Source organism: Thunnus maccoyii, chromosome 3 (assembly GCF_910596095.1).
Source record: "Thunnus maccoyii chromosome 3, fThuMac1.1, whole genome shotgun sequence".
Classification (NCBI taxonomy): Eukaryota; Metazoa; Chordata; class Actinopteri; order Scombriformes; family Scombridae; genus Thunnus; species Thunnus maccoyii.
In genome coordinates, this window is record NC_056535.1 from 30,125,201 (window position 1) to 30,147,693 (window position 22,493).

Genomic DNA, 22,493 nt, shown 5'->3' on the forward strand with positions numbered 1-22,493 from the left:
AGCCGTATCGATTTATTTAGGCGAACTGATTGATCACGACACACACACACATACACATACACACACACATACACGCACACACACTCATACATACACACATACGTACACACATACACACACACGCAGTCACAGGTTGCTAGCGGAGTTGACGCTAACCTAGCTAGCCTAGTTAGCTAGCTGCGGTTAGCCGTGTTTCCCTTTTACCAGAGACTAAAACTGAGCTGGGGCTCAACTTTAAAAACACTGTCAGACATTTTCCAGACAGTCCGCTCCATGATTCAGTCATGATGTGGTGTTTTTTCGGACGTGTATCAAGTTGGCCGGCTGGTAGCATCGGCTGACTAAAAGCCTAACGTTAGAGCTCCTCCGACCTGGATTTTACTCCTCTGTGTGTGTGTGTGTTTTCCTCGTTTTTTCCTCCTTTTCCATTGCTGCTTTTGGTTGTTTTTTTTAACTTGGACTTTGCCCTCCGGGTGTTGTAACTCCCCCCCCCCCCCCCCCCCTTATTAAATAAAAAGGCCTCTATTGATTCTTCTGTTGGAGTATTTCAAAACTTGGCTGGAAGTTTTTTTTTTTTTAGTTTTTTTTGGGGGGGAGGTAAAAAGTTTGCGTGTGGAAGTAGAGGAGGATTTTTCCAGCCTGTGGAAAAATGGATGCGGGTATAGAGAAGGAATGCAGCGCCTTGGGAGGGCTCTTCCAGCTCATCATGAACGACATGAAGGTAAAAAAAATAACATTTCATTAACTTTTATAACACCTCCAGATTGTCATAATGCATTATTCTAATTTTCTTTATTATTTTTGCCTCATAGATTGTGATAATTGTGTTTATTTGCATGAAATTTGTATTCAAGTTCAGAATATTTTCATGTTTCTGCATTATTTTTGCACTATTTTACTATATTTACTTAAAGGATAGGTTCACAATTTTTCAAGTCTGTCTTGTAACAACAGTCATGTACCCAAATGAACATTGAAATAGTTTTTTCTGGCTGTAATCATTCCTCCTTTTCATACTGACCATTAAAAGATCCCTTTCAAATGTGCTTTCAATAGAAGTGATTCAGTCATTTTGTGCAAAAATGCATTCACAAGATTATCTGGCGCTTATATGAGGCTTCAGCAGTCTGAGTTAGTCATATCAAGTGGATATCTGCCATATTTACACTCTTAAGCATCAAATTCCTTCCTTGTGTTTCCCTGTTGGGCTGTGGTGGAAGTATAATAGTCATAAAAAGAGGGACTTTGGCACTAAAAAGACTGTAACATTGAAAGATATCTACTTGATTTGACTCATTTGGTGGCTGAAGCTTCATATTAGCTTCAGATAAACTTTTAAATACATTTTTGTACAGAAGGAGGACTGTGGATTTTGTCCTCCATCACTTATATTGTAATTTCATTATGAAGGGATCTTCTAATGGTCAGTATGAACAGGAGGGATGATTACAGCAAGAAAAAAACTATTTAAATGTTCATTTGGGCTCCTCCTTTAATTAATTTTGGTACACTCGGCTCCCATTCACCTCACTCTGTCTACGTTTTCTTTACATAACGCAGTCGTGCTCACATTTTCTTATAATAGTCGCCCACATCACCTAATTAGTGATATCTAGCGAACACACAGCAGCATTTAAAGGAGAAGATTGTGTTAGAGGAGGATGAGAGAGGGGCCCTGTGTTGGCTGCTCCATTCATTCTTAATGAGGATCTTCCTGCATTGCTTCACTCATCGTTTACACTTCCTCAAATACTCTGTAATATCCATGTTTACATCTTTTCTTCTCGCTGCGGTTGTCATAACCTCAAACTTTATAGACTGGTTGTGTCATGGCTGAAAATAATGCTGTAATCATTCTAAAACTGGGTGAAATAAAAAAAAAAAACCCTCCCAGAAATTAATGAGTAAGCTTGAGATACTTAAAAACCTTGAATTATTGGTTATTAATGACTGGATTTGGAATGAGTGGATATGAGTAGTGGTGATGTTGATTGGGTAATGAATGAGCAGAGGTTAAAACTGGAAGTGGGCCATCTGAGAGGGTAACAGGGCTGGATGGGGGTGGATTTTACCAGCTGTGTGCTCTTTGATGTTTGTTAAGCAGGCTACCCTTTGCTGCCTGACTGTCTGTCTGCGTTTCACTGCTCTCAGATGTTCGTCGTTAGCAGACTCTGTTTTCCAGTCGGCTCTGAATGCATCTTTTTGCTCGAAATAGGAGTTAGAGCTCCAGTTTCTGTACTGAGCAGAACCTGATTCTTTTTTACAGGCCATTATGGCTGCAACTAACGATTATTTTCATTAGCAATGGGCTGATTATTATCTTGATTAATTGTTTGATCTATAAAATGTCAATCACTGTTTCCAAAAGCCTTAAGTGCAACCTTAAATGTGTTGATATTCAGTTTACTATCATATTCAGGAAATATTCACATTTAATAAGCTAAAACTATAACATTTTTGTATTTTTTTCTTATACAGTGATTCAAACCTATTAAAGTAACAAGCTATTTTAGTAAAATGATGCCAAAAATACTGTAGGATAATGTAATATATAAAAATGAATTAGTCGGTGGTGAAGAGCTGCAACTAATGATTATTTTCATTAACGATTAGTCTGCTGATTAATTTCTTGATTAGTCAATTCATAGATTAGTCTATAAAGCAGTGAAAAAATGGCATTTTCTGTTTCTCAGTGGCCACAGTAACGTCTTCAATTTGCTTGTTTTGTCTGACTAACAATTTAAAATGTTAAAGTATTAAATTAAGTGTCATATAGGAAAAGGAAAAAACAGAAAATCTGCACATTTGAGAAGCTGGAACCATCAGATGTTTGGCATTTTTGCTTGAAAAATGACTGAAACGATGGATTGATTATCGATAGTTGCTGATTAATTTTTTTGACACTTGACCAATCGTTGCAGCTCCTCATTGAAGCTAAATGTCAAAAATACAGGTCTGCTCACAACACACGCTACTTTATTTAATGTTTGTCATCGTTCAGAAGGCTTCATGTTCATATCTTGTATTGTTCGTAGTAGTAGATTTACATTTTCATATACCATATTTTAAAAAAAAACCCAAAAAACGAGAAGGCTTCTATCTCTTCCCTTGTTGTTGAAGTAAAAGTCACATGAGCCGTTGCTGCTTGTCTTCCTGAACCCTCAGCTATGCGGCTTTATTGTTTGACACATTGTCTTATGTGGAAATCATTGTGACTTATCAAACCACGGACGATGATTCAGACGTCAAAGATACGGGCGTATTGTGTAAGAGTGGATCTTCACATGGCTCACAGTATTCACAGTTTCATAGTAAGATTTTATTTCTGAACAATAAGCAACCGAAACCTTCAACTTTCACCCGGATCCTGATTCAAACAGACCCCCCCCCCCTCTCTCTCTCTCTCTCTGACAGGAAGGTCACCTTGCCATTATGAGCGACTGCGCTTTTTTTTTTACCTGCGAGGCCACAGGTTCGATCTCTGTAACATGAAAACTCGAAGGAAAACGAGGAAGTTCTCATTCGATTGTGAAGTTTTAAATCAGTTTAACGTGATGGAACTTGCAGACATCCTGTGGTGTGAACAGTGAGCAGTACGTATGAGTCACTGTCAGATAACAGGGAAGAAGGATGGTCATGGTTGAGTGTGTGTGTGTGTGATTCAGAGCTTGTGGTATCATATCCTGGTTTTCTACCAACATGGCACAGAACCAATGGGGGCACTCCTGCCATATGCCACACACACGCACACACACACACATGCACACACACATAGAAGTCATGTCTAATTAAGTAGAGAGATGCTGCTGAGATAAATCTCTCCCCAGGGCATTATAACACGCTTGTGAAGTGCTCACACTTTGAATCAGTTAGTAGACATGAAGACATAGAAGCTTTTTGCAGATTGTAGGTCATTTTGCCAATTAACCGTGCCCCATTTTAAGTAAAGCTGCTGATTTTTATTATTGTTATGACACCAATTTCCGCAAGATATCCAACCTAAATACTATACAGCACAGACTGAATCGTGCTCATCGTTTAGTCTATGAAATGTGAAAGAACGGTATTCATGATTTCTCAGAGCCCACCGTGAAGTCTTCATCGTAGCAGCTCTAGTTTTCAGATTTATCATCTTTTTGGAGAAGCTCAGTTTTTTTGGGTGAGAACAGTCTTGGCGTAGCGTGGACTGGAAGAGCAAAAACAGAGGAAAGAAGGAGGAAAAATATTTCAGATTTAGTCGGCTTAGTGTGGACGAGCTCCCAGAGCTGTGAGTGTGGGCTTGTTTTACCCAGCAGTAGATCTGTTATGTTCCATCCGAGGGCTGGGCGATAAATCTATTTTTATTTATAACTTTTAGTTTATTTGCACAGATTTATAAAAAGACAGTTTGAACAATGTGAGGTTGGAAGCCTAAAAAATAGCTTATGAAGATACCTCATATATATAAATATCAATAGCAGTAATAGAAAATTGATAGAAATGTACAATTTACATAGAAGTTTTTACATTAAAATCCATAATTAGAGTCGTTTTCAGATGTTTTTTTGAGTAATGATAATGTAGGTGTTGACTGTAGAGGCGGTCCTCTGTATTTCGGTGTATGTTTGGAATATGAGTGAATGTCTGAGGAGGAAGCGTTAGGCGAGTCATGAGGTAAGTGTACATATTTATACATGAATGCACACATTGACAATTGATAGAGGTTTGTGTTTCTGCAGAGAGGAGCACATGAGTTGCATCTTGTTGCAAAGCTGATCATTCTCAACAGTTTCAAATGTCTGTGTATTGAAAATTGAATTATTTTAACCTGCACAAAAAGGATATTTTGCCAGGAAACACAAAAAGTGGCTGCAGAGGAGACTTTAGCATCCGTACTATGAGATAACTCCTATTTAAAACAACACAAAATGATCTCCCAGTTTTATCACAGCTACTACAGAGACATGTCACCCTTTTAACAGCTTCATGGGACCTTTAAGTTCGGCTGGAGAGAGACAGACAGCTTATTGATTTCCGACTCAGCTATATCAGGAGTGACATTATGAGCCATCGACCTTCCCAAATCCTCCTCTCCGCTCTCGTCTATCCCTCCATCCTGATACGCTGACAGGCTCGGTGCGTCCCCCTTCTCTTTCATGTTTTCTCTCTCTCTCTCTCTCTTCCTCTTCAGTCACTACCATGTGTCTCCATCTGCTCCTCTCTTCCTTCTGCTCTCTGCCTCCATTTGTTTTTGGTTTTTTTGTTTTTTTTCCTCCGTCGTCCACCAGCTCATATAATGTAATTCACTGCTTCACGAGGATTCAATTAGTGTTTGAGTATTAAATTTATTCTCCTTGTTAGCTGTTGACTTTAAAGGAAAATGACGCTCAAAACAACAGTTTGACCGGCCCTCCTTTACCCCGGGTGTATAAAGTGAAAACGTGTGTTTGTGTGTGTGTGTACATGTTATCCATCCTCCACAGTGTACTGAAGGTGAACTGGGAATGAGTGAAGCAACTGCGTGTGTGTGTGTGTGTGTGTGTGTGTGTGTGTGTGTGTGTGTGTGTGTGTGTGTGTGTGTGTGTGTGTGTGTGTGTGTGTGTGTGTGTAGAATAGCAAGTATCTTTCAAGAGCAAGCACTGGCCATGACCAGCTTTTGTGCATACACACACACACACACACGCACACACACACACACACACACACACACACTATAGTAAACAATGATTATAACTACAGTACTGTGTTTTATAATCAGCATTGTCTATATATAATTAGCTTTGTGTATTTGTGGAGAGAAAAATGCTGTTTTTTTTCCCATAGAGAGGTTATTTTAACCTGAATGCACAATACACACTCACATATACAAAAACACACCCTAAACTGCAGGCCGTAATATGATGTGATGCCATCAAACCTTTAGTCACATCACTGATATGAAACTTTTATAGTTCCTGGTAATTATGTGTGTGTGTGTGTGTGTGTGTGTGTGTGTGTGTGTGTGTGTGTGTGTGTGTGTGTGTGTGTGTGTGTGTGTGTGTGTGGGAGTGTGGGAGCGGTTGATTTCAGAGAAGTCTCACTGTTGACAGGAAAATAGGCAGCCTCAGGTGAACGTAGGCGTGGACACACACTTCGCTGCTAAACTGATAGACAAACATTAACAAAATACACACAAGTACGTCTGCTCTGGTCGTTAGCCGTTAGCCGTTAGCCGTTAGGGAGGAAGTAGGGATGAGGTAGTAAAAGAAATAAGAGGGAGGCGATAGGGAAGGAAGAGAGGACTAATGGGGGGTGAAGAGGAAAGAAGAAAGGAGCTGGAAGAGATGGAAGGAGGAGAGAAAGAAGGACGAGAGGAGGAGGATGAAGGGGAAAAAAGGGAAGACTCAGTGAGGGAGGAAGTGTGAACAAATTATGTAAATATACATACATTAAGGTAATCTGTCATGATATTAAAATGTTAATGTGTCATTTTGAAATCCTGAGAGTCTGTGTCCCATTTCAGGGGTTGAATTTAAGTTCAATCCAGAATTACAAAGTTTAATCAAATAGTCGATGGACAGAAAATTAATTGACCACTATTTTGATATTTGATCAATTGTTTTGAGTCACTTTTTAAAGAAAAAATACAAAAATTCTCTTGTACCAGCTTCTTAATTGTGGGTAATTTCTTGTTTCTTTAGCCTTCTATGACAGTAAACTGTATATCTTTTGAGTTTTGGACTGTTTGTCAGGACAAAACAAGACCAAGAGACTGAAAATAATCATTAGTTGCAGCCCTACTTCAATCATTTTCAACTTTATCACTAGAAATATGCAACCAAACGGTTAATTAAGTTCCTCAAAATACCAAACAAGTTTTATATGAGTTATGATATTTGATAGTGTGACAGATAACTGTTGACTATATCCAGATAACGTCTGTTTATCAGTTACACCCAGCGCTTAACAACATGTACTGTCTGCCAACAAGAACAAACAGAGGAGTTGACCAACACCTGAACAAGAAACACTTGTCTAATAAAACAAAAGTGTACTATAGTCCACATCGTGCTTCCAACTTTGTGGTGAAAGTTTTTGGGGGGAGGCCCAATTTCCCAGTTTGGTGTTGAAGAACTTGACTGGCCCGCACAGAGCTATGACCTCAACCCCACCCGGCACCTTTCGGATCAACTGGAACGCCGACTGTTAGCCAGGCCTTATCATCCAACAGCAGTGTTGGATGCCGCGCCAATGCTCTTTTGACTGAATGGGAGCAAATCCCAGCAGCGAGGTTCCAAAATCTTGTGGAAAGCCTGAAACCAGAAGTCTTTTATAGCAGCAGATTGATGCCCATGGTTTTGGAATGACATGTTCAACTATCACATATGGGTGCAATGTTCTCTAAACTCCAAACAAGGCCGCATGTCTCTGTTTCACTTGAAGGAGATCAGACAATCCTCGCCGACCCGTTCTGATGCTGATGATGCGTTCGGTCTAGAACAGAACTGCAGACTGTGGAGGATCCAGCTTCTGAACTGGGACGCAGCCAGAGAGTTTATGGAAAGTTTACAAGTGTGTGTGTGTGTGGAAGGGGTGGGCGGAGGAATGGATGGACGTGTGTCGACAGGTAGAGAGAGATGGAGGTGATGAGGTGTTATGGATAAGTGCAGCTCAATAGAGGGTGTGGATTTATCTCACACTAACGCACACACACACACACACACTGACAACCTAAATATACACCACATTTAAAAAAAAATGAGGGTAGTATTTCTCCAGTTGGTGGTTTTAAGAATTAAATTTGTTAAGTCTGTGAGAATTTTATGAATGAAAGATTGAGAATCTAAGGGTTAGGAAGTGCCGAAGGCTGTTTTTTTAGGGGATGGTTTGGGATTTTTAAGGCAAGATGAGAATTATTATTTCTAGTGTTGAGTGTTGTTTGTTTTTTTTACCACAATTTTATGAATGGTTGCTGGTTTATGATTGTTTCTACTTAGTGTTGGAAGAAATACAAGTTTGTTTTTATTAATTGGGAATGTATCATGTGGACTTGGGTTAACCATTTTTAAAGGTTTTGCTGAATTTTACTGGCACTTTTTTCTAGTATTGTTCAAGAATTTTAGTAATGGGACAAAACAATATCCAAATATATTTAGATTATATATATATATGCAGTGGATTTTTATTCATGTATTGTAGTTATATGTAAATATCGATGGGTGAATATTGAAAGGAACAACTGATACAGCGAAGCATGATCAGTATAAGACCGACCGACAAGACTGGGTACAAAGAGATACAAATATGATATACACAAATGATATGCAAAGAAACAGAAATAGACAGAAGTCACGTGGTGATCAGCTGCCGTTTACTTCCTCTTCTCCCCGCCAACAGGAACCCATGGCAACACTCTGGCAAAAAGACAAATGAGAAGGAAGAAACATTATTCATTCACATGTTAAGAATTATTCATTCACATGTTTAATTCATGAACAGGATTTGAACATATGGTGATTGGAAACCCCATATACAATGCATATATGGAATAATCCCAATAATTGGTAAGTAAAAGAAATGGCTTCACCTCAAAAAAAAATGCTACAATAGGAAGTGAAGAACATCATCATTCTTATTTTCAGGACCAAAACTGTGTTTAAAATACTGGAAAATATATGAAGAGTTGCAGAAACTGAGGTTAATGCTACTTCGGACCACATCTGGCGAGACCGAATCATTCTGCAATGGGAAAGGAGTCCGCCAAGGCTGCATCCTTTCTCCACACCTTTTCAACATCTACACTGAGATGATCATGAGTCTGGCAATTTCAGACAATACCGGCATGAAATTAGGAGGAAGAACCATCAGTAACTTGAGATACGCAGATGAAGCAGCCCTGCTAGCCACAACAGAAGAAGACCTACAAGCACTATTCAACAATGTTGTTGTTGTTGTTGTTGTGGTGGTGGTAAGCAAGTAAGTGCAGTTCAAACTGACATCTAAATAGGAAATGACAAGATCAAACAAGTGTGAGTGACACAGATAAACGCAGCAAGGAAGTAAGGCGAAGGATAACAGAAGCACTACCAAACTCTGGAAACATATGGAAAGATAGATCTGTGTGAGCACTGGCACCAAGATACGCCTCCTCAAGAGTCTCGTCTGGCCGGTAGCCTTATATGGCTGTGAGACACGGACCCTTAAAGTAGCCGATGAGAAGACGTTGACACCAGTTGAGATGTGGACATACAGATTGATCCTCAGGATATCGTACATTGAAAGGAAATCCAATGATTTCATCCTAGAAAAGACTGGCATGAAACCAATACTTGTGTAAACCGTTATCCAAAGGAAACTTTGCTATTTCGGACACATCTCAAGAACTGATGACACACTGGAACTTGTTGTAATCGAAGGCAAAGTAGAAGGAAGACGCTTGTTTGAGTCTGCCTGTGGGCCTTTGTTGTTTGTTATTCCTCGTCTTTGTTTCCTCTCATTTCCTGTTGTCTTTCTACTGTCGACCCTTTGTAGAATTGTACAATTATCTGTGGTCTTGGCCACCTAACTCCATCATTTCTTTGGGAATATATGTGCTTGTCTGTGTTCGGGAGATCATGAAACACCTCCAGAAAATCTCTCGGACCTGTAGTCGGTCAAGAATGAGAAGCTGTATGAATTTGATTTATATCTGTCAACCGGCTGTTGACCTTTCTGTCTGGTGATGTAGAGACAGCCACGCCTCAGTTAGTGGTGTCCACCCTATCTGCCCTAAGATGACTTCTGCTGTAGGGAAGAAGAGGGGGAGGGGAAGAAAGGTGCAGAGAAATGAATGATTGAGCTGTCTAAACCTGTCACTTCTTTACTCCTCAGTCTTACTGCAGGCTGCATGACAGTTTTCGCCATACTCTCAAATATACCAAACTTTGTGACAACTTTTAAGTATCCCAAATATTATATGCAGGCTGATCAGGAAGAGAACGATCCATAGTAACCTCTTACATTATGATGAACAACAACAAAGCTAAAGGGAGTGAACTGTGAGTTATGTAAGAACGATAAGAGGAATGGAAAGTCCATATTGTCCTCTGTCTGTTTGTCTCACTCAATAAAAACCTCATTATTTCACAGATAAAGAGCCGGGCTTTCGACTGTTCATACGACCGCCTTCAACTCATAGATTTTCACCGAACAAACCATTAACCCGGCGTGGACACACCCTACCCGTCTACTTTCTCTTCTTGTCTTTCTCTCTTTGAGTCAACCAGTGTTGCTCAAACACAGCGCTTAAACAAACCATCGACTCGCTGTTTGAACAATCTCAACCTCACTCGCCCTCTCTCTCTCTCGCTTCAGCACGGTTACTTCAATATGATGAGTGTTTGTCCGAAACATAATTGCAAGGGCATTTTTTTTTTAATATGTATTTTGGGCAACATATTAAGTATGAAGTAAATTTCTAAATCAACTACACTTGGTTAACTGAGAAACTGAGTGTTTCTAATCATTGCTTCATAATAAAAGGATAAATCTGATTACGATCTATTCCACAAACCCACGAAAAAAAACAAAAACCAATGAGTTGATCCCACCAACAAGTATCATCTGTGTACCCAAAAAGCCTGATCGTATCTTATTCCTCTTTGCCACAGAGCTCCATTGTTGTCCAAAAATGAATTAAAAACACAACATCGAGCCACGTCGTTGCACGGGGGTGAGGGGTTCCTTCATAACCACAAACACACACACAATGTAGTTTATTTTGAATCAATCCCACATACATCATCCCGCTGCCAGAAATACTCACTGGAGCACCAAATGTTATTAATCCACTGCTGAAAAGTCCCCCAACAAATGCGTTTTTTCCTCTTGTTTATACAATTCCCAGCTGTTTTTTAGGAAATTACAGATTATTTAAAAATTAAACTTTTTTTTTATTTGTGATCAGTTTTTACAGATTTATATCCTCAGTATAAACCAGTGGGGTTTGGGGCTTAAAGCCACAGAGCAGGGTAGGGATTTAGAAAGTATAGCGACTAACATATCGCTAGTTTTGGTCTTTTTAACGGGATTTGTTGACAATCAGAACATACGTAACATATAAAGAGTAACGCTGTTGCGCATACTTTTTTGCACATGATATCCTACAGGCCCGACGAGAGACGCAGACATGGAGGGAATGAAATGTTCACACACAGCCTTTAAGCTTGTGTAATCATCAGGTTTCACTCTCAAACTGGTTTCAGAGGAATTCGCACCATAAAATTCTTTTGGCTAATAACTTCTCTCCACTCTACGACACTCAGTGATTTATGATAAAAGAGTTCAATATTCCTCTACATCACAAACCAGGATATTTTCCACAATAAGCGGACCTTCCAGCAACCTATTAGTCCGTGTAAGACATGTTAGATGGAAATAGTCTCTTAAGTCAACTCTGTGAACATTGCTTGTTCCGTAAGCTACATTAAAAACAGACTCAGAATGAACCTCATGTTATCAGTGCTTTTTTAAAAAAAAAAAAAAAATCAAAGCAATAGTTTACACAAGGACCCAGTGAAGGAGATTTGATTCGTCTGATGAGGAAGAGAATATTTAAACAGACCTGCAGCTTATTCTTATCATCTGTTTTTTCTGTCACACAGTGAAAGGGGCAGGTGAGAGTATGTGGGAACTGTACGTCTTTGAAGAAGCACATAACGTCTCTGCAGATTTACACACATGAGGGTGACAGGGGTTGCAGAGGCGCTGACACATACACCTCCTAAATCTGTCACACAAGCTGATTGGTTGATCAGACGTCTTGTCGGGGGGCATTTTTTTCGAAATGATACTGAAAAGGACGTGTTTGACCCCAAATCGTACATGTATAAATCTCTGATCGACCTACATGTTTCAACCTTTAGTCTCAACGTTTCATGATATTGAACTTTAAAACCAGTTCTCTGGAATTTGTGTTTTGAATCTGTTTCCACTGAAACATACTTCAGCTCCTGGTGTCTGAAGTATACCCACACCCCCCAAACCGTCATCGGATAATCAGGAAGATAACACGCTAACAAACATAATCACATAGCAGCACAGTTGGCAGCTGAATGCATGGCTGCACGTGCAAAGGTAAAACTGAAAGTATAGTAAACTGCACACACGCACACAAACACAAGTTTTTGAGAGGCACAACAAAAAATAAAGTAGCAGTGAGGACAGTGTTTCTGAGTAGAGCTGCAGCGAGTAATCGATTAGTTGCAAAGTATTTAATTAATCAACAACTGTTTTGATAATTGATTCATCATCTGGAGGCATTCTTGAAGAAACAAAATGTCCAAATTGTCTGTTTCCAGCTTCTCAAATGTGAATATTTTCTGGTTTCTTTAGTCCTCTATGACAGTAAACCGAATATCTTTGAGTCGTGGATTGTTTGTTAGGACACAAGACATTTTAGGTTGCATCTTGGGCTTTGGTAATTGTCATTTTTCATAATTTTCTGACATTTTATGGAACAAACAGCTAAGAGATTAATCGAGAAAATAATTGATTAATGAGGCTATATCAAGGGGTCACAACCTTTTACTTCCGGAAAGTCAGCATCGTACATGTAGATAAACCGTGCGAATGAATATGCGTGTGGTTTGGTTAGCCAGCGAGCTGTCCCCGGGTATAGATCCCTATGCAGTTAGCCATGATGCTGCTACAGTTAGCTAGTTTCTGTGTTTACTTTCGTTGTCAGACACTAACAGTCTGAGTGGCAAAAACAAGCAGTTTTAGTGGACGTACTTTGATGGGTGCAATTGTCCCCAAACATTAGCGCTCTCACTCTACTGGACCAATTCCATAAAGTTTTTGTCCCCATCATGATAGGAAAATAGGGTCCAGGTTGAAAATACCAGAATTTCCCTTTAAGACACAGCTCTTATTTGGCTGGTTGTATTCAGACATTTAACTTTTTAAAAAATAATTTAAGTGTTTGTAGAAAAACATGCTAATGTTTCTCAAACTAACGCACTGAAAAGCTGTTGTCGTTCTTCCATTAATGAAGTCAGAGTGGACTCTCACACAGCGAGCAGAAGTTGTCTAGTGTCTGCTCTTCTGGAGTTTTAAAAAGGACACTGATTGTCCTAAATGGGGCGCTACATTGTTTGTTTACATCTTACTGATTGGCCCAGTGTGTGCCTGACTCATTTTTAGGAGATGTTTAGCGGATATCTCCCAAAGCTACAATCAGTCTAGTATGAAATCTCTCAGTATAATGGTTGGCTGACTGGTTGACTGAGTGACTAAATAAGGTCTTTCTAAAGTCAGTCTGGAGTCTAGAAAGGTCAACAAGGCGGTGTTTTCACTTTCCTCTTGATGTCACGTCAGTCTCTCTTCAGCGCTCTGTCTCTTTTCTTTCTGTCGGTCAGTAGAGCAAGTCAGGATTATCATGGTAGGATTAGAGGCTGATAGCAGGTGACTACACACACACACACACACACACACACACACACACACACACACACACACACTCACAGACGGCAGTAACTGTATACCTGGTCTTGCTGGCTGGCTGACTGAGCAGATAGGATAACAGCTCTGTATATCTTCTATACATGGAGAGTAGAGTGTGTGTGAATAGAGTTGACTGTTTTGGTGCTAGCGGAGCATGTAGAGTGTTTCCAGTCATCTGAACAGAGTTTTAAGCTGGTATAAAAGCTGGTTGAGCTGAAATGTCACAGATCAGTCTATGTTAAATTTTATTGAGTGTCCTTCTGTTGTGTAGCTTGATGAAATAAAATGAAATTTAATACAGACTGATCTGTTCATTTTAATACATTTATATGTATTGAAATGTGGTTATATTTGTACATATAGAGCCCCAGAGGCAGCACTGTTTATTGTTCTGTCCTGTAAAAACATGAAACTTCACTTAAAATTCAGACAAACTAATGTGGCAGCTACAGTTGTAAGATTTCATCTGCGAGACCAACGTTTATCTTCCGAAAGGAATTATCTCATATATCAAAAATGCTGCAGAGACATTAGAGCCAGCGGTAAATCAACCAAAGAGCTGCACAGATCAGTTTATCGGATCGTTTTCTCCTCCGGGGATGACGATGCAGGAGTCGGGCCGCTGCTGTGAGATGACAGTCTGGTCTCACCCGGGCCGGCAGCTCCGAAACGTTGCAGCAGATTTACGAAGAGGTGTTATTTGGATAAACTGACCACATACTGGGAATCTACGTGGTTACTTTCTCGCCTGAAAAAAATATTAAAACTTAATCAAAAGTCCTAGAGCGGAAATTACAACAGTGGCTCAAAATCTCTGCCATTGCCCTTTGATATCATTGGACCGCAAGGCATACTGGGTAACGCAGTCCCAGCAAGGGCTCTCCTCTCTTCACCAAAACAGTGACAGAAAGTTGAAATTGGAAAAAAAAATGACAGCATAAAAAAAACCTGTCACTGAAAAAAGACATGAAGAAAAAATCTGAAGATTGACATTGAAAAACACATCATAATGCAAAAAACATCAAAATAAAATAACATAATAAGATTGTAATAAAAACGCCTGTGTTTTATTTCTTAGTGGAACTCTTTTCAGTGCCAGTACTTGTTTCAGTACCAATACAACTTTTTCCAATACAAGTGTTTCAATGCCAATGTTTCCTTTTTCAGTTCAGGTTTTGTTTTCAATGCCGAATTTTCTTTTCAAAGCCAAAATTTAACTCACTGTTTCAGCCTTGTAGTCACTACCCTTATTACATTTAGTCTCCGTAGCTACAGAAATGTGGTGGAGTTCAGATATAAAAGTAGCTTTCCAGCCAGATGAGGGCTAGACGGCTGTTTTGTCGGCAGCTGTCTTGGGGGAGCCTTCTGGACACCGCCGGTGACCCTTGTGGGACCCCAGGACCCTAATTTAGCAACAACCGCTCCAAAGCTCTCAGGATCAAACTGCAGCGGACTCCGATACTCTGGTCTGTCAGTGGTCTTTTCAGCTCTGGCTGCTGCTAAACCACTGCTGGAATATTTTGTCTGCGAATGACTGTGACATTCCTGGCAGTCACAGCAAATCCTGGTAGAATTTAAAGTTTAGGCGAGAAGTGGCGAGGGAACAAGAAAGGGCCCTCCAAGAGCTGCACAGACTGAAGCACAAGCAGAAGAGACATTTTGTATTGTACGTTTTTTTGGCTCTCTCGTGTCCACAATGTGACCTTCAGTGACTGCTGGAGTAGAATAAACCTCACTTCTTAAATGGGGCCAACATTATAGTGAGGAAGAGTCACGGTGTAATGGTACACAAACCCTGTGGTGGAGTACATACCTCGGTTTTGGGGTCATGATTGAGTGCATTTTCCGTACAAAAGTGAATACAGTGAAATGCAGAAGAGAGCATCTTTGCCATTTATTTTCTTAATAAGTGACTCATTGGCCATAATTCTTGCAGTCATTAAGGTAATGAAAATTTAGCAAAGGGTCAAATAAAGAAATACAAATATTTCAAACTTTTTTGTTCACCGGACAAATGGCTAGTGAATACAAACCACTCAATAGATCACCATTGTTTTTTTGGCTAGTGAGTGAAGCAAATCTACCAGCCTACTTGTACTTGCATTTTACCAGCATTCGGCAGGTGGCCGGTGCTAATTTTGTGTCCTGTCAGTAATGCTCTTTATCCATTGTCGCTCGGACTTAACGGGAGATCATAACGCTCCCAAATGCTTCTCATTTGTGTCATATGAGCCATAGATTCAGGAGCTAATGTGCCCGGCGTGGTTTTTGCTAACAGACAACAGCTGACTGACTTTGAATTGATGTTGTGCACATGCTAAGATGTAAACCTAAGCTGTTTTTGACAGAAGAAAGATGCCTACTAGACTGGATGTCTTGTATCGGACTGTTCAAAACACGTAGCGTTACACCTCTTGTGAACCGATAAAGAATATGTGGACAGAGATGTACAGAAGTGTAATAAGATACTAGTGGGAGAGCTGTGAGGTACAAGAGGTTTGATTCCATGCAGGTAAAGGTAGATATATTCTGTACAGGAGACAATTTTTGCACGCATTTATTTGGATGGATTGGACTTTAGAAAGATTACAGTATATTGTGAATTGTTGTCGTATCTGTAAATGTACCATCACTCAATATCAGCATTAACAAGTGATACTTTCAGCTTCAAATATACTACATTCCTTACAAATGCTGTAAAATGACTTTTACCCTGAATGTGTTAAACTTAACTTGGGAGTTCATGTTCTTTTTTCCTCCTAAATCTCAGTACATTTGCTCCACCCGCAACCTATTTTTCCTACAGGGATCAATAACATTTCTGGAGCGCAATCCTTTCCTTTTCATTTTCCTCGTCTTCCGTTTATCCTAGGCTCACTGTTAGTCGTTCACGGAGGCATGCAGCCCGATCACCTGCAGTATTTCATCATGCAGCGCTAAATCCCCGCTGCTAGTAAACCTGTCGGCCCCATGCGGAGTGCATGCCTGGCTAGCTGTAAAGCAGGGGGCCGGCTAACAGCTTTAGCGGTCTGGAGCTAAGAGGCTAATGGTGTGGTGTTAGGGGTTAAATCGGTATTATCCTCTCTCTGGTGGACCGGCAGCAGAGACAGAGGACAGACAGGGTGACTGGGTGCAAGAAAATAGAGAGAGAGAGAGAGAAAGTGGGATTCAGGCCTGTGTCCCAGCAGGGCTTTCCTTCATTTTAATTCAATAACCAGAGCACCACACCAGCAGCTGTTGGTCACAGATGTAACCCAAGGTCAGAGCCTGCAGCATGAACCAGCCTTAGATTACATAATCAATCAGCTGCTGTTTATAAAATGCAGCAATAGAAACAGTTGTTTACCCTTTAAATGAAGTGTTAAATGTCAGGAAGATATTTTTGTCCGCAGATGAAAGTATTTATAGCATTTTTTTTGTTTTTATAGAGGTTTTGAACAGCTTTCAGGCATGTTGTGCTTTAATAGTGATATCAGCAAAGTAGATTTTGTTGTAACTAATTATTCTCATTAGTTACAGTATTTTTCCATGAAAATATTACACAAGTTTTATGACAGATTATTGAAATTTCTATCAACTACCTTTACAAATGTGATGAGGTTTAGAGCTGAAAGGATTTGTTGATAATAGAGCTGCAATGATAAGTCGATTGTTAAGGAAAAATGTCAAATATTTGCTTGTCGCAGCTTCTCAGATGTGTGGACTTGAAGTTTTTGTGTCATACTGCAATACCATGGTCATGTGATGCCTACCGCGGGGTCGAGCTCATTACTGTCATAACCGTAACTTTTTTCTTTTTTGTATTTTTTTTTTTTTTTGTGAAAGTGGTGAAAGTTACAGGAGGCAGCGAGGTCCGTGAATGCACCACCGTCGCCGGCTGTGTGATATTCACAGCGGCTGACGTTGTGTCTCTGCGTTCGTCCTCGCTCGTCTCCCGAGCGGAGTTGAACGAAGACGAAGACACACCCCCACTGTCCTCTGTGTGTGTGTGTTAGTGTGTGTGTGTGTGTATATTTAGTATATTTCTCACCACAAATGAGGGACCTGTGCGAGCTGGCCCGTATGAGGACGGAGGCAGCGAGCACAGGGGGTCAGTCACTGTCCTCATAGTCATTATGAGGGGCGTCATGAGTCTTCTCACAGCATATCGCCTGGCATAGCGCCTCTTTTTTCCTTCGTATAGTGGTAGAGGGGAGAGAAGACACACCCCCCTCTAGCCGCCAAACCACAGGGGTTCGTACCGTCCATACGGTCACAGCTTGTTTTTGGATAAAACGAGACATTTGAAGACGTCACCTTGAGCTCTAAGACAGTTTTTCAGTATTTTCAGACATATTATAGACAAAGCGACTATCTATTAACCGATAATGAAAATAATCATTAGTTGCAACCCTAGTTTATCAATCGATCAGTCAGTCAACATAAAAATCATCTGCAGCTGTTTTGATGATTTAAGGATTTATATAATTTTTTAGGTAACACTGCCAAACATGACCTAGTTCCAGCTCTGCAGCTTTTTTGTCTTATGTGATTGTTAACTGAGTATTTCTGGGTTGTGTGAAAATTTGAAGACATCACTTCGGGCTCTGAGAAACTGTGAAGGTCATTTTTCACGGTTTACTGACATTTTATAGACCGAACGAATTGTCAAGAAAATAATTGGCTGATGAATCAATAATGAAATTGTTTGTTTGGTACATAATTATTGTTATCCATGTGGAGCGTGTGGTGTTTTTGCTGTGAGTCGAGGACGTTCACGTACTCTTCCACTGTTTTTATTCTCTATTTTTTGTCTTGCTTGGTGAAGTTGAAGCCTGTAATAGTTAGTCGTAGCAAGGCTATGAATGTTTTGTCTACAGTAGAAGAAGAAGCAGCAACTGTGACCGTGTTTCGTACTGTGTACAACCTTCGTCTTCTTTTATTGATACGGTGACCTTTCCTTTTTACATGGAAATGTTGAGATGAGCTCAGAGAAATAGCTGCAGTTTCATGGAAAACCAACCATAGTTGCTTCACATCAGCAATGAATCGCATGTGTTTGGCCCCTTTTTTCCTTTCGTTTTTTCTATGCGGACGGTCGGCCTAAGAGTCCCCAGCCTCTGTCCTCATGTGAAAGCCAGAGCAGCCAGAAATAACACGAGTCACTCTCCAGCAGTCAGCTGTTCAGAGCTGCTTTTGTCGTTCAGAGACGATCAGAAACTTACATTCAATAAGGGCTGCAAAGGTCACGGATAGAGCAGCAACAATTAGTCGATTTATAGATTAGTCAACAGAAAACAATTTTGATAATTGGCCAGTCATTTAAGATATTTATAAAGCAAAACTTTGACTGCTTTCAGTTTCTTAAATATGGACATTTGCTGATTTTCTCTGTTTTTATATCATTGTAAACTGAATGTCTTTGGGTTTGGAAGCAATATGAAGATGTCACTTTACACTCTGAGAACTTGTTATAGACAACATGCACATCTTTTGTTGTCTTTTTGTTGACTAAAGTATTAATTGATAAATCAAAACACAGACCTAGCTGTGAAGTAGAAAGGCTGACCTTTGACCCCAGAGGCTAATCTTCCCTGAACTGGTTTCTTAGCACCACCTGAATTAACAACAGTCATGAAACTAAATATAACGTCAGACTTCTGTCTTTCTCTCTTGATCCTTCATTGTTCTTCATCAACTTTGTTCCTTTGTCTGATTTCTTTTCTCTCATGTCTTTATGTCTCCATGTTTTCTTTCTGTCTTTTGTGCCTTTTTATTCCCCTGTGTGCTCTTTTCTCCATTCTGATTTTCATTTAGATGAGATTCATTTCAGTTCAGTCTATTAATCCTCACTGGGTTGAACACTCATACTGCAGCCGTAATACTCTGTAACTCATTCTCTCTCTCTCTCTCTCTGCTTCTCAACGTACAATTAGTCGGATTTGTTTAAGTCATTTTTCAAGCAAAAATGTCAAACCTTTGATAGCTCCAGTTTCTCAAATAAGATAATTTGCTGCTTATATAATAAATTGAATATCTTTGGGTTTTGGTCGGACAAAACCAGACATTTGATGACATCACCAAGAGCTCTAGGAAATTGTGATGGAGTTTCAGTTTTTATTGACCAAATGATTAATCACGTAATCAAGAAAATAATTGCCAGAGGAAAAAAAAAAAGTTAGTTGCATCATTGATGATTAATAATGAATACAAGTTTCATATTTTCTCTCTCTCTTTCAGCTCTGTTAGCATCATATCCAAACATTCCAGCTCCGTGCAGAGAAATACCTGAAAGATTTACTACTTATACTTTAATAACAGCTCTTTCTCCTTCATTAAGGTCATAAGCTCTTTAGGATTATCGGTTGGAAATACGTATTGTTGAAACATTGAGGTTAAGATCTGTTAAACTCAGTGAGTCTTGTTGTGGTCGGACCTGTGTGATGCTACTGGAGGTTTAATGCCGTGTTCATGTTCTCTGTGTTTTTCTGCAGGCCAGTTATCCTACATGGGAGGACTTTGTAACCAAAGGAGCGAAGCTACAATCACAGCTCAGGTAAGACGCACATGCACGCACATTTGAATATTAAAACTGAGTTCATGCTAACTCACCCCATTGGCCAGCAGGTCATACACTCACTGGCTACTAGGGCTTCACCCAAATCAGCCAATCAGCAAAACAGCTTGATTCCACCGGTCACGGCTGTGTTAAGTTCCGACTGCGATGGCGTCATAGCCCACTGGGAGCGTTTGAGAAGAAGGGCAGTCATGGCAGCAGTGGTATTATAAAATCTTGTGATTTTACACTTCCAAGATGAACCTCTCGTCATCCATGGTGACAAATATCTTCTGACCAGTTGTCTTCTGGCCTGGTGCCACCAGTCATGACGTAATGCCGATGTAGTGATGTGATATACGATCACGCGTCTGCACAGGGTGTTTTATTTTGAAAATTGACCGGATGCTCTATGCCGTTCCTGTGTGTGACTTCCTGCCTGGCTCGATCTGCTCTATGCAACTTGATGTGCCTTCTAGGTGCGTATTTTTAGCAGAGCAGAGAGCCGCTACTGAGACACTTGCGAAGCACGCTGCGGTGCGTCTGGTGAAATCAGAAGCGTTGACTAGAGTGGCTGCGATCAGCTCCAGCAGTTGGAACGCAACACAAACAAGCCTGGTGGAATCAAGTGAACTCTGACCTCTCAACATTATTAGTGATGCATTTTCACCGGCACTCCAATAATAACCTACATGTCAAGTCTCTTACCTGTAACGACGGTTTCAGACAAAGCGTACATGACTGGATATTTTGTAGTACAACATTGCCTAACTAGGATGCTAAAGACTACATCTGAATGTAAATCATCACAATACTAATATTCTAATTTCCCACAGTGACATATTCTGCCATGCTTGAGATTTTTTTTTTTTTTTTTACTCGAGTCCTGTTCAGATTGGAGAGTAGAGGTAGAGAACGCAGCCCCCTCATTCATTTGAATGGAAATGCTGCGTTGGCTCAGACACGCGGGGCTCCGGCCAAAAATATGCAGCAGTGTCGTCCCACTCGACATTTGCAGTGCAATGTAGTGTCATCTGGCGAGGAGCTGCGCCTGGCTATTAAATTTGGCTTATTTTGTTCAATGTAAGAAAGTAGGAGGAAGGTAATTCAGCATTCAGAAGGTCTTTCTACTTATTGTATATACACACACACACACACACACACAGTGATCTCGTAGCTGGCTCGCTATAAAAACAGTATAATGGCGGTGTTTCCCAGTAGGCCAGTTTACATTGATAAGCATCACTCTGCCCGCTGCAGCCCATTAGAAAATTCTGAATTCTGATTGGCTGGAAGAGGTGGATTAATTGTTATAAACCAGACAGTATGTACACCAATGAGTTGTGTTTGTTTGCTGTTCTAAATCAATGCGTCCATAATAAACTGTAAAGACAGCAACAGTGAGTCTCAGCTACAGCTTGAGGCAAGAGTTTTTAGTGTAAGAGCCATACAAATTTTTTTTTTAATAAGTTTTATATTTGCATGAATCTGGAAGTCCATTACAATCATGGATCTTACAAATACAGCGTACTTTCATCTTTCATACCTCCCAGCCTCACTGTTTCTTACTTTTTGCTGCTGAAGGGACACTTTAATCAAATCTAAACAGATTTTGCAGGAAAAAATTGAATTAATTAGTTTCTGTCAAAGAGCGTCTGTGACTAGAACGTAACTTCACATGATGGTTAGTTAACTCGTAGACAAGTCTAAAGTCTTCAGACTGAAATGCACCTGACACGCTAGCTGTGGTTCAGACGACATAATTGTGTTGATCAGTGTAGAGGGCTGCGGCGGGGTTAGGATCCCGCAGGACGCAACACAAATGTGGCCGTGACCTTTACGGGATGAAATGACACGTATGAAATTATGAGTAAGTGTTAGTATTTTCCCTCCAGTAAACACAATAAATTTTCTGTTTCAGTTAAATTCTTTGAAACATAGTCTAGATTTACATCTTATAAGAGTGGCCCATTAAACAGCTGTTTGACTGTATTAGCTATGGTTGGGCAATGATAATGATATCGTTGTTGGGGAGGGGGGTGATCTTATGGGCTACTCCTACAAAGATACTTTCATTTTTTATATATTTTCTCTTATACTTTAATGTGTGTTGGATTTTTTGCACATTTTGAGCCCATTCACAGCCCATCCTCACCTGGTCCTTCCTTACTCTTCCTCCCTATAGCCTGCGCTTATTTTTACCTCATTAAGCAGATCATCTGATTATAATTTTGAGCTTTAACTTGATCCTCGGGGAAATCCCCACAAATAAATAAGAAATAAGTAAGAAATAATTTTTTTTTTTGTAATTCCAGTCTCTGTGGCGTTTGTCAGTCTCCACTTGGTGTAGTTTGCTGTGTGGAATGTAGATTTGAATTGGTGTGTTTCTTAGGGGGAGTGGGGAAGCTTTTAAATCACGATGTCACTATGGTAGAGGGCTCAGCGGTCGATGACTGTCAGCCATCGGTGATATTAGCGTCTCTTTAGTGTCTTATTTCCCCTGCTAATTGAGGCAGAT

At 40.1% G+C, this 22,493-nt stretch overlaps 1 protein-coding gene across 1 annotated transcript in view; it reads left to right on the forward strand.

The window, feature by feature from the left end:
- The first annotated feature begins 494 nt into the window (after window positions 1-494).
- Window positions 495-22,493, forward strand: part of mtss1 (MTSS I-BAR domain containing 1) — a 63,066-nt gene continuing 41,067 nt past the window's right edge. The window contains exons 1-2 of the mRNA XM_042406121.1: window positions 495-721; window positions 19,914-19,975. Coding sequence (XP_042262055.1) covers window positions 650-721; window positions 19,914-19,975 — 134 coding nt within the window. The 5' untranslated portion in view covers window positions 495-649. The remainder of the gene's footprint in view (window positions 722-19,913; window positions 19,976-22,493) is intronic.